A 13,742-nucleotide genomic window follows, 5' to 3' on the forward strand; every position below is an offset into this window, starting at 1 on the left:
AAAGAAGAAAGAGCTCTCTGCCCGGTCAGAGGACTTAGGTGTTACCTAGAGAAAACGGAGAAGATCATGGGATCCTCAAGTAACCTCTGGTGTTTGGTCAAGAATCCCTTCTGTCTGCTTTTCAAGAACAGCCTCTCATTCTTTATCAGAGACCTAATTTCCGACTCATTCCTGGATAAGGGAGGAATCGCTTCCATTACTTAAAAGTGATAGCGCATGAGGCCAGAGCTGTGGCCACCTCTCTCTCCTTTAAACATAACTTGTCTCTCTCTCTGCGATACTTCAATCAACCTTTTTGAGGTATAAGTTGATATTTGCGTTACATTATTTGAAGGAAGTAGAAACTGTTTGAAAATTGCAGTACCCTCAGCCCGTTGGCAGTGGCTGGCATGGTATGGGTTGAGGAAGCATATGAGAGACACGATCTCTCCTATCCTTGTGTCAAAGATATCAAGTTATGGGGAGCCTGGGGGGTACCTAGTACCTGGAGGACACACCAGTTGGTTGGTTGGTTGGTTGGTTGGTTAGTGTCTATTATGAATCTGTGTAACAGTTTAAGGTGACTGGTTGATTCTCTGGTCTTGTTATTTTGGTATTGTGCCCAGGGTAAGGGAATGACTATTTTATCTTGAGTCTTGTCAGCGGTGCAGGACTTCCACCAATGTAGAGGCGACTCCCGGCTCACTGCTGTGCCACTACAGGTTAAGATAATCACAAGAGGCAGCATAACTCTCTTATCAGGTTAGCAAGCGACAAACACTGAGCCAGTGTTAGCTATACCTCTAGTTCAATAATAACTTTCTTTTAATGAATTGAGATAGTTCAGTCCATTCATCCCACCCCACTTGCAATGTGGGATTCAGCTAAGTAATTACTTGGTAAGTTACTTTTATAAAAATTATATTTTTGCCGTGGGCGGGAACTGCCACCCCGCATTGCAACCGTCACTTGCGCACCAATTTTTAAGATTTACGATGCCATGCTAGGCTAATCTTTAGCTAAGTAATTACTTGGTAAGTATATTTATAAAACTTCATTTTGTTAGAAAAATATAATTTTATAAATAAATTATGTACGTACTATCATCCTCTGTAAGCACTTACCTCCTAGAAGTGAACTGGTCTGTGTTCAAGAGAGCTAAAGAGTTGCTTTCCTTGGCAAGGGAAGGCCCTGCTAATTGGTAATCATTGCCTCAGTAATTTAAGCAACATTTCATCTGTTTACCAGTCCTTAAGGCATTAGGAATAAAGACTTCATATGTGGAATGTAAACATTAATTTTTGTAATTTATAATGTAGTACATAATGCAATTCATTACTAGCTCACATATATTAGACAGGGATTTTTAAAAGTACATACTGTAACTTAAGACTATGCATACAAGATTGATTATAGATGTAGATATTCTTTTATGCTGGTACGTATTACCAAAAAAAGGAGTTATAAGAATATTGAGAAGTTAAATTTGTAGAATAAAAAACTATATTAATGATAGAAAAATGTATGTTCCTCTTTGATCATTTTTAGTTTCTAGACTGTAGCATGTGTAGATATGGGTGATAGGATTATTACACAACAGTTTTGTTGTTAGTCACAAACTCTTATTTGATATTCTTAGGTCACTTTTCTGGTCATATTTTGTAACACTTACATAAACAATTTATTAAGTTTGGTCTTCAATGCTTGATTTGAGGTTTTATAATTTATGAAAGTCACTGAGCCTACAGTATTGAAAGTTTGAATTGAGTAGCCAAATGGAAAATAATTTTCATGATGGGTCATTTTTCCTCTTATAAATCTTTATCAGGATTTTGTTTCTAACATTTATTATTGCATGGATATGACTACAAGATTCACAAAGTAAATTTTGGTTCACTAAAACTAATCAGAGGCTTGTAACCTGCTGTGGTAAAGACAATAATAGTGGGTTTACTAATCATGTGAGGTGGCTTTACCAGTTGAATTTTGATGCTGCTAAGAAATTAAAGTAACATGCTAGAATGAGTCTTGCTACTTTAGAGCACGTAGCTACTGTTTTTATAACTTTGAAAGTTAATGACGTTACTTCCCATCATTCATGACTTTTCCTGGCCTGATTTGTACTGTGCACTACTAACCAGAGCTTTGGATGCCTGCTACACAAGAGACCAGTGGCAGTCATGTCAAGAACAGCATTGATGACAATAGCATTGCTGCGAGTAGTGTTGAAGCTCGTGTGGCATTGTGGACTCAGAGGATGGAACAGGAACTAGCACCCTCTCGCCCTCTTGATGGTGCCACAGGTGCTCGTCGCCGTTCTCGATCTTCCCGTTACAAGACTCAGCCTGTGACTGTGGAGGAAGTGGCCCATGCGCATGCTCTGAATAACCAACAGGCAATGAATCCCCTAGGATGCAACTCTGAGGAACAGGAAATAGGTACTAACAAGGACCCTTAGATGCCACATTGTTGGAAGACATAATCATTACTGTTAACTTGAAACTGTGGTTGAAACTTTTCAAAAAATTTTCCTAAAACCCTAACTCATGTTTTCTAATCATAGAGGCTTTCTTAATTATGAGAAGTTCAGCTGAATTAGTTTCCGGTTAAAAGTTTGGATTGGCATGTTTTTCCCATTTGCTTTGCATGACTATATTTTTTCTTTAATTACACTGTGCTTTCACCATTTACTTATAATTTTTCTATGGATACTATACTGAGTATCAGTTTACATTGAATTGACATTAATATAAATTGTAATGTATTCTATTGGTTTCTGATTTGGTATGGGAAGGTGTATTACAGTATCCCTCTTAAAAATTGTACTCTATAATACAAATGATATTTCTAGTCCCAGATATTATACATTGCCAGGTACCCCTTTTGTTGGGAGTGGTCTGTATTCTGTACTATAGTTGATGATTTTTAATGTTAGATGCATATAGGTGAATAAATTATTTTGTATGTAACTCAAGTTTGTCATGGATAATTGTAACATGCTGCTGTAAAAAATACCGTTATTGCAGAGAGCTTAAAAAAACACTCCACTCTACGTACCCAGCATCATGTAGCTCTTCCTCTTAACACTTGTGAATTTAAGGAGATTTTTACCAGTTTATTGTCCTCAATTCTTCCCACTTGACTGAACCATCTCACAACTCTGATCCCTCCTTCAAGTGCATTTGTCTTTTTATCACCTGTAGTTATCTCCAGAGATCTCACCCCTTCAGTTCTTCTTATACCAATTATACTGCACAGGGAATTCATCTTTACTTGTTTTCTTTTATTTGCATTCATTATCAACACTCCCATTACTTACACATTACCACTTTGGCTTCCATAGACACTGCAAGTCATTTTCTGTCCTTGGGCAAACATCCTGGGACCTTCTTTATTTTACAGTTTTATCTCTCATTATATGGAATCCCCTTTGGTTTTAATTTCCACCATCCATTCTAACATCCATTGCTTCTTCATCCTGTTTCCATTTGCCCTTATAATCGTACTATTACTCAATTTACTTCCAGGTTTATCTTTATTCTTATTATTTTAATCTTTCAAATTTTGTTATTAGTTTCAGCAGTTTTTTCCACTGCCCACATTCAGTACTGTCATATAAGTAAATGTTAACCACCCCATGCTCTTTTTGTGGCACTCCTTTTTTAAAAACCCACAACTTTGCACCTAAATCAAAAGTTTTTTTTCTGACTTTTCAAGTTGCTGTCTATTAAAATAGTAAAATGCCACGGAGAAAATAACACTGATGTGTTAGACCTACTTAAATTCCAAAGCAGTTTATTTCCTATTTATGCACTAGAATCTTAGCTGTGTTTCCATTTATAGAAACTTTTAATTGCTCAGAGCAACTGATCTTTTATACCATATACATCCTCACCGAATTATCTCCTATTTTGATTTCACCATCTGTTAAGTTTTTTCTAGTGCCATATGCGCCACAGTTTTTTCTTCTACTTTCACACTTATGCTGTAACTGTTTCATAATAAATGCTTGATTCATACTCTTTTCCATTTTGAAATCACTATGTTCTTTTTTTTATTAAACCTTCTTTCATCTGTTCTGTTTCTTTGCTTTACTAAGTAACATTATTTCCATAGTATAATTATTAGTCTCTTCTCTCTCTCATATACTGTACCATTATACAGAGGGACAATTACTCCTCTCACCCATTATTTTGGAACATTTTCCTCTTTTTGAACAGTTCCGTACACTGCTTGTGTCTTTATACAAAGTTGTCAATCTCATAAGTACCCCCCTTATATCATGCATTCTCAAATTATGCTAACCTCAACTCACTCGTGCCAGTTTTTGTCCTCCATCTTCACTAAATCTTTAAAATACTTGCTTCATCAACTAAGGACTGCATTTTCTTTCCTGTAGACCAACTTCCTTTTGTCTCTAAAGTTCTTGGCCATATTCCAGCCTCAATGTTCATTACTTGGCCCCCTTTTTTCATACATTTTCTTCTCAATTATCATATCCATCTCCTGGATACTTAACATGATTTTCTCTTCCATCACACAGTTGCGCCTCAAATAATCTCTTTTCCTTCACTAACCTCTCATTTCCCCATCCCACCACTCTGCTGTTTCTGTAGCTGCATTCTTGAATTTTACACTCTTATTATACTTCTTCATTCTTCCTTGCATAATTTGATATCCATTTTTATCATGACTGCTCACATGCTTTCTATCTTGGCAAACTCAAGTATCATGATTATTATTAGTCATTTTCACCCTTTCCACTATGGCTTCAGTTTCCATATATTGTAATGTTCACTTCAACTGAATAGTGAATGATGCTTTTTCCTTATTACATCTATCAATTGACTCTTTATTAACACTTAATATAGATAATTTTGTTTTCCCAAATATACTTATTAACACTCTGGAAGTTATGTACAAGTATCCAACAATCAAGGCCTTTTCCAAACATTTCAACAAGGCTATATCCTTTCTTAGTTACTCCATGAACTCCATGCCTACCAACACACATGCATTCATACATGCATGCATGCATACATACATACATACATACATACATACATACATACATACATACATACATATACATATATGTGTGTGTATATATAGTGTGTGTGTGTGCATGCATGTGTGCATGTATCTATTTCTACCAGAAATCTCCACCCATCTCCAGCTTCCCTTTTCATATCTCTCAGCCAATTCCTCAGGTACCCACAGAAGCCCAACTGATGCTAACATGTACCGTTCTCCCAGGTGTTGGATATAGGACATGACAAAGCCATCTCTATCTCCCTTTCATCATTATCTCATCTACATCTGGAACTTTTGCAATTTTCCTTATGGCATCATTTCTCCTTTTATCCTGCTATCTGACAAAATATTTTTCTTAAACTATTTTCCAATCTACAAAATGTTTTACGTTTGAGTAATTTCATTGTCATACAATGATTCATGTCCCCAGACACATTTGTATATAATTTCTATTGGATTTTGAGATCTTATTCAGCCTGCATATTGTTTAACATGCCTTTTTTTTAACATTTGAACTACAGCAGTTGGGCCATTACTTATAACAAACTTTGAGCTGCCTCCCCAAGAAACTTGGGACTATGGCTGTCTTAACACTGCAGTTGAAAGGGTTACTATAATTGATTCACAGCAGTTGTGCATCTGGTGCCCAGCCCTGTCCCTTATGACATTCCTGATTGGCTGCTGATCAGCCAGTCACAGGGCTGGAAAGTTGCAAACTCATAAGTGTCTCTCAAAACGTCATGCCGTTGGCTCCTGCACTCCGACCTCTCCTGACAGATAGACGTTTTTTTAAAAGTTATAACTTTTATTACATCTCGGTTTTACCCAAAGAAAAGTAGTGTTTCCCAGTTTCATCATTAAACATTGTGAAGCCAATGATTTAAGAATTTCAATGATATATGAATTATGTGCTTTAGTAAACAATGCGGAAATATGTTTAGTGAAATAAACATGAAATTTTAAGATAGCATATGCATATTCCTGGTCCTTCAGGAAGGGCTAAGGCTCCGTCGGGTTTGACAAAGATGGCTTGAGGAGCTGCAGGTGATGAGCACCAATTGTGGGTGGTCTGGCCAGGGCAGGGACTATAGTTACCTTGCCTAGCTATGTCTGGGACCCTCTGTTCAGATGAGCCGTTGTCTGGTTGCTGGCAGTAGATGAGTGTGTCAGAGGTAGGAGCTACCCCAGGCGCAAAGGCGGGGGTTTGGTGAGCTCTATGGAGCTGAATTTGAGGCATTTAACTTTATTAGGTCCCTTGGGTCTGCCAGGCACTCGTGTTTTTGGGCTAGGTCAGAGAGAGAGAAGTCATTGGGACTTTCCGCCAGATCTTGTGAGGGAGGATTCAAGGGGGAAAGGCTGGCTAATTACCCATAGAATCGGGGAGCACTGGCAGTGGACTATTTGCAGCTGAGCCCAGTGGGGTTGGTGCTGGGGGTGCAGAGCTGGACTGGTAGGATTCCAGGGTGGTAAAGCCGAAGTCTTAAGGATCAGGAAGACCGCCGTTATGATATCAGGGATTTCTGGGACTTGGCAGGGGTCGTGCTACCCCTGGGAGAAGCCAGGGGACTCTCATTGTGGCAGGGAAAGGTGCCCTTGAAGGTGATGGGAGCCTGGTTAGGGGGTGCCCGCTCATAAGCAAACCAGTCCTCCAGTAGAAAGTTTGCTATCCCTACAGTCCATGTCTGAGTACAGGGTCCCACATAAAACCTTAAGCGTACAGAGGGTAGCCTAGTTTTCCTCCAGTCAGTGTTGGTATATGTCACTGACTGGGATGATAGCAGCATCCGGGAGGCAGTCCTCATTGATGAGTGTGAGACCATGTGGAGGGGTTGGCCAGGGTTGAGATAGTTGACTGGGCATAGGGCATCTCTGGGGAACCCACCTGAATGGGTTCGACAAGAAGAATCCCTGCAGAGCCACCCTTCAGGGGTACCCAAGCTCCGCTCCACAGCCTCCTCGTAGGTAGCCATGAGAGATTAGATTTAAAGGCGACGTTAATTGAAAAGGGTTGGTACTGGGCTCTGAGGGAGCTTTGTCTCTAGCTGCTCTCCAGTAGACTATTGGCACTTCTTGTGCGATATTTCAAATGTGAGGCCCTCTGGAACTCGATGAGAAGACAAAGCTGAGGTGGCACTTAATGGAGTGCAGGTACCAGGTGAGTGTAGGCAGTGGTGGCACTTGGTGGTAGATAGGAGTGCCAGCGATGGCAGCATGTGTAGGTAGGTTGGAATGTCAGTGATGGTGGCATTTTGGGGTAGTTTGAGTACCAGTGATGGTGGCACTTGTAGGTAGCTTAGAGTATCAGTGATGGTGGCACTCGCAGTCAATTGGAGCACCAGCAATTGTGGCACTCGTAGATGAGTTGAAGCTTTGATCTATGCTTTCAACCGGACAGTCAGGGTGACACTGAAAAGTGTGGTACTCTCGGAGTACATAAACTGTACAAGGCACTACCTGGTCTCAGGCACAAGTCAGGTGATAAGCCTACTTTGCAGGGTCGCTCAGATGAGCGAGTGGGTGTGTCAGCGATAGTGACACTCGCAGGGTAGGTGTCTTGCAAGACGGGTGTGTTTCCAGAACATGATGGCACTTTCAAGTGCATAAACAGGCGGCAAACTGATGAGTGAGCAGCCATTCCAGATGGAATGAACTGTGTCCTCAGACACTCAAAACTTCAGGAGGCACTTCGCAAAGCTCATGGACAGTTGCCACTCTTAATAGTGTGGAGGCAACATTGACATGTAACTGGCCCTCCCACCATTACATAAGCAAACAAGGCTTAGCGTGTGTCAGCGGGTCAGCGGCGGTGACGCTCACAGGCAGGTTGCAATATCATACTTCCTCATGTCACTATAAAGTGCAGAAGTAGGCACTGTCACTCTCACCAGGTAACAAGCAACAGGGTTTTAGGTGTGTCAGCGGCGGTGACACCTGCGTGTAGGTAGCAAGATGATGCTTCCTTGTGGCACTATGACGTGCAGAGGTAGGCACTGGCACTCTCACCAGGCAACAAGCAACAGGGTTTTAGGTGTGTCAGTGGCAGTGACACTCATGGGCAGGTAGCAAGATGATACTTCCTTAAGTCACTATAAAGCGCAGAGGTAGGCACTGGCACTCTCACCAGGCAGAAAACGCTAGGGCTTCCAGGACGCACTGTAAAAGTGCAGGGTAGTGGTAGCAAAATGATGCTTCCAGGAGGCACTGTAAAGTGGGTACAAACATAAGTGTATGTTAGGATGAATTCCAACATGGGAACGGGCAGTGTTTTCCAAACACTCGAAGCAGACACTAAAGTCTCTCACGACTCTGTAAGGGGTGCTGCTAGGGAATGGTTACACACAGCATGTGTCTTGAGATTCCAAACATAAATCTACAGTCTTGGCTGGGAGGTGAATGGATCTGTGAATGAGGCAGCAGTCAAACCAGTGTTTGTATATGTCAAATGAATACCTTTACACTGGGTATTTAAATTGAACGGTCAAGGTCACGGAATGAATGAAACCTTTACTCAGTGTTGTTGGCCAACAACAGCCGGGCTCAAGTTCTTCTACTTTTGTCACAGGGATTCATATTGGAATGAGAATTATGTTCATTAATTCCTAACAAATTGATCATGACTATATTAAATATGCACTGTTTAACACATATGATCATGACTATATTAAATATGCACTGTTTAACACATAAAGTAATCTGATAAAACACATTCAGATGGAAATAAAGATTTCTAAATATTTGTGTTGGCTACTTAAGCAATGTACTTTGAGACAGCATAAAGTTCCGAGTGTGATTGCCATAAATAAATTCTCTGCCGGGTGGTTATCATGATTTAACAGGGACACACATTCCTTCCCATGGAATGAATATGCTCCCTATACTCTATGACTAGTTTTGCACTCATTAACACAGGTGAGACACATGGTCTAGTAAGTAACACGATAACAGCTCTAATGTTAGTGGTAATTGGAAACTCGGATCTCAAGGTTAAATGAACTTTTCAGCTGCGCGGTCAATTTGAACACTTGCTGTCACGCTTGAATAAGTCATAACACTTTGAAAATAACACTTAATGAAAATGTAACACAACAAAACTGCCCAAAGACATTTGTTTCTGCCGTCTCTTAAAAATTTGCCTAAAGTGGAACACTGCATTGTCATTAAAGAAGTTGGAGACATGGATTGCATCATCTTTGTGATAATTCTCCACAAAATCTTTTACATCACTCCACCAAAGTAGGTACATTATGTATGCCTGTTTGCTTTCTTAATTTTTCAAACCAGCCTCTGCTGAAATTCACTAACAGCAGCACTTGTATGCATTTTCTTATTGTGATCAGCTCGCAACACCCTCCAACACTTTGCTATGAGTTCTTTCTTAAATTCTATAGTGTTTCTTGCCATTTTTACAGAAGGGCTGGCATTTGGAACTTTCTTTGGCCCCATGATGGCTTATTTAGCAATTGTACTCGAATAAAAAAGCGCAAACACAAAAAAACAACAAACACAAAAGCAGAATGGGTTACAAGAGAACATGGGATGCTTTGTTAGGGTGCTGGTACAGGGCCTAGTCACACAGTGGGCCCCGGAAGGACATTTGCTAGTGTACAAAATCCGAGGAAACTTACGAAACCCGAGACAAAATTTCATAGGAAAACGACTATGAAAACCAAATCATACAGAAACCAGGGCCTAAAGAAACCGAGGTTCCACTGTATAACTTGTACAACAGATAAGACCTCCCAAAGGAAAGTCTTGTGATGTGGAGATGGTCTATGCATTTCATGTGGTCAACAGGTGATTATTTTGTGGCCCCTCCATCCCCATCCCATGCAGCTCCCCTTATTCCATTTTATTTCATAATTTTCTTCAAAATGCACATGTAATTTTGACATTGTGTACTTCATTATGGGTTTAATTGCCATCTTTTGTTTTCTTTGCATTAGCAAGTGGATTTCGGGCCACTCGTGAGGCAGTTATGAAGTCTGCTGGAGAGGTGATACAGGGTCTCACCCCAGGGTCTTCACCAAGGCTACGCTTAGCAACCAGGAAAACTTCTCTCAATGAACCAGAGGAAAACTACTCATCAGATTCTATACGAGGTAAGAATACATTTTCACAAGAAATATAAGTAATCTCATATTTATTGTAATTCAGTTAGAATAGCATTTTTTTTCAACTTCTTGGAGAATAGTTAGTGTTGCTTCACTAGGTAAATTTTTGGTAGAACTAGCCCTGCTGAATTACCCCACTATTTCTGTAACTCCATGGTGTCTAAACGTTTAGAGTAATCATCTGTTTCCTAGTTTACACTTTGGCTTTTACTAGGTTTGGGTGTTTGTGATGTTTTTCATTTAATGTCTAGTGTTATGAAATTTCTAGATTTTGGTCATGAAGTTCATATGACTGGTCCGGTGCTGCTTTTGTCTACATTAAGCGTGAGGGCCTTTCTTTTCAGACATGATAGATGAAGTTGATGATGATTTCGTAGCATTATTAGAGAATTTTTAATACAACAGATTGCAATTGATAACTGTTGATGGGAACTGTGGTGACTACTGGATCATAATCTTTTGTGGTTCTCTGGGTAGTGTTTTTGGACTGTCAATATTTTTACTTTTTGTATGTGGACAATCTGTGGTTTGCCTTGAAAAAAGCTGATTTTTATGCTGATAAACCATGGATCCCATCTCCTGAGTTTAGACCTGTGGTTGTTGAATCTTTTAACAGACTCTTGGCTAAAATTTTTGCGTGGTGCAGATTAAGGGAATTGAGGTTGAATCCTACCAAAATTCTAAGTATGACCGTTACTAGGTCAAGGAAAATGTATCTCCCCATCCTAATCTTTTCAATGACATTTTTTTCTCTATCCAACCCATTAAAAGTTATAGGTCTCATTCTTGATTACAGATTCCCTTTTGAGAAACACATGGCCTCTTATTCAGTTATACAGAAACTTAGTATACTAGTGGCTCTTCACCATATATACAGTATATTAATTAGTAGCCTATCCCAACCTAGTATTTTTCAATTATTCAGTGTAAAATTTTAATTTTAGTTTACTATATACAGGCAGTCCCTGGTTATTGGTGGTGGTTCCATTCTCGGCAGGTGCCTATAACCGAAACTCAGTCCTTATAGCGCTATAAATCACTGATATGCACCATAAAACTGGATCGCCATTAGCTGAGACCACCGATAACTGGGTACTATATATACTAAATGAATTGATTCTAAAAATTGGTGCAATACAGTATAGCTTAACAGAATGCAGTTAGTTGCAGTTGTTCTGCCTACTAGTGTTTACGAGATGTGTTAAATACATAATATTTATGCAATATAAAACAGTCTACTTTCATCATTCATCATTTCAGCCTTCTAAAGTCCTATGTTGGACGAAGGCTTTCGCCAGGTTCCTCCAAAGATTTCTATCCTCTGCTGCTCTGTGCCACTGTTGTTTATGTTGGTCTCGTCATCTTGCCAGCAGGTTTTTTGTATTCCTCAGTTTCTTGTATATCCTCGGGACATTTGTTGTCTGTCACCCTGGCAATGTGCCCCGCCCAGTTCCACTTGAGCTTACTGATGGTTTCTAGTATTTCCTTTACTTTAGTTTTTTGACGTATCCACTTAGCTGTTTTTCTATCCTTCCAAGTTAGATCTAGCATAATTCTTTCATGTGCCCTCTACATTTTTCGTAACTTATGGGAAAGCTTTTTTTGTAGATGCCATGTTGTTTTGGCCCCATAGGTGGAGAGGATACACAGATCATAAACTTTCCTTTTTAAGACGATAGGAATCTTCTTATTTTTTAACATTGTACTGGCTCTTCCAAACCCCTGCCATGTTGAGGGATTCATTGTCCCAGGTAGATGTAGTGATCCACTTCCTCAATTTGTTGATTTTCCTTTTCAAGTATGTCATAAGCATTTTCAGTGTATTTGTTGCTCATGAATTTGGTCTTACGGAAGTTCATGTGGAGGCCTGGCAACGATAATGATGTCATCAGCAAATCTGAGGTGACTTAGGTATTCTCCATCTATTCTTATTCCTTTTTCTTACCAGTTGAGTTGTCAGGCTGTAAACAGTTTGGATGAGCTTGTGTCACCTTGTCTGACTCCTCTATTGAGCTGGAATGGTTCTGAGTGCTTGTGGAGTCGAGTAAATGATGTTGCATGGTCATAGATGTGACAGAGGACATTGATGTAAACTGAGTCAACTCCCTGTTTTTATTTAATTTGAAAATTAAATAAAAACCTGTTCACACTTCACAATTCTTTATTCTTCTTTTATGCCTTTCACACAACATGGGAGATTTACTTTTACACTGTTTTAAAGACATTATCATTTAAATGTCCACCTCCATTGTCAATACACTGATTCAGACGATTTCGAAAGCTTTGGTCTACTCTCTCCAGCATGTTAAGCGGTATCTTGGCTATTTCAGTTCGGATGGCGTTCTGTAGGTCTTCCAGGGTCTGTAGACGGTCGTTATAAACCAGGGATTTGAGATATCCCCACAGAAAATAATCACAGGGGGCTAAATCAGGTGAGCACGCAGGCCAGTTTAAGTCTCCTCTCAGGGAAATCAGTCGGTCGGGAAAAGCTTCTCTCAGGAATCCCATTGAAATGCGTGCAGTGTGGGCTGTGGCCCCATCTTGCTGGAACCACACGTTGTCATTATCCAGGTCCATATTAATGAGAGCAGGCATAAAAAACTCCCTGAGCAATGTCACATAGCGTTCTGAAGTCACTGTTACGGCAACACCATTTTCTTGCTGGAGAGAGTAGACCAAAGCTTCTGAAATCGTCTGAATCTGTGTATTGACAATGGAGGTGGACATTTAAATGATATTGTCTTTAAAACAGTGTAAAAGTAAATCTCCCATGTTGTGTGAAAGGCATAAAAGAAGGATAAAGAATTGTGAAGTGTGAACAGGTTTTTATTTAATTTTCAAATCGGGAAGTTTCCGCGCCCCACCCTGTATTTTCATATAAAAAATGATAAGTGACAAATTTTCAACCTTCGGTCAACTTAGACTGTACCGAAATGGTCGAAAAACGCAATTGTAAGATAAAACTCTTATATACAAGTAATATTCAATCATTTACCTTCATTTTGCAACAAATTGGAAGTCTCTAGCACAATATTTCGATTTATGATAAATTTATGAAAAAAATAACATTTTCCTTACTTCAGCGCGGTAACTCTTCCGAAAAAATCATACGTGCGATTGTGGTAATGTTTGCACCATTTTAAATTAGTAAAGTTTTATATATGAAAATGTGCACAATTTCATGTAGAATACAACAAAAACTAATTGAAGGTTGTAGCTTTTCTCATTTTCGAAATATTTGCATATAAATCACGATAAATAGAAAAAAAACCACGTTCGGTCAACTTTGACTCTACCGAAATGGTCAAAAAACGCAATTGTAAGCTAAAACTCTTACAGTCTAGTAATATTCAGTCATTTAACTTCATTTTGCAACAAATTGGAAGTCTCTAGCCCAATATTTAGATTTATGGTGAATTTAAAAAAAAACTTTCCTTCCCTCAGCGCGCGGATTCTCCGCCGCAAATCTCCGAAATGCGTACGTCGCATTCTCGGAATATTTGCTCCGTTTCATATTAGGCATTTCATAGTTTTATATATGAAAATGTGCGCAATTTCATGTAGAATAAAACAAAAAGTATTTGAAGGTTGTAGCTTTTCTAATTTCCGAAATAATTG

The 13,742-nt window shown here is 39.3% G+C and overlaps 1 protein-coding gene across 16 annotated transcripts in view; it reads left to right on the forward strand.

Annotated features, from left to right (window-relative positions):
• Positions 1–13,742, forward strand: part of LOC135205702 (uncharacterized) — a 1,031,110-nt gene that overhangs the window by 793,917 nt on the left and 223,451 nt on the right. For 12 of the 16 annotated variants that reach the window (XM_064236823.1, XM_064236798.1, XM_064236782.1 and 9 more), the window contains 2 exons: positions 2,121–2,417; positions 9,957–10,112. In XM_064236823.1, the coding sequence (XP_064092893.1) occupies positions 2,121–2,417; positions 9,957–10,112 (453 nt within the window). The remainder of the gene's footprint in view (positions 1–2,120; positions 2,418–9,956; positions 10,113–13,742) is intronic. The other 4 variants (XM_064236728.1, XM_064236750.1, XM_064236761.1 and 1 more) reach the window with 2 other exon arrangements.

This window comes from Macrobrachium nipponense, chromosome 11 (genome assembly GCF_015104395.2).
Source record: "Macrobrachium nipponense isolate FS-2020 chromosome 11, ASM1510439v2, whole genome shotgun sequence".
NCBI classification, from domain to species: Eukaryota; Metazoa; Arthropoda; class Malacostraca; order Decapoda; family Palaemonidae; genus Macrobrachium; species Macrobrachium nipponense.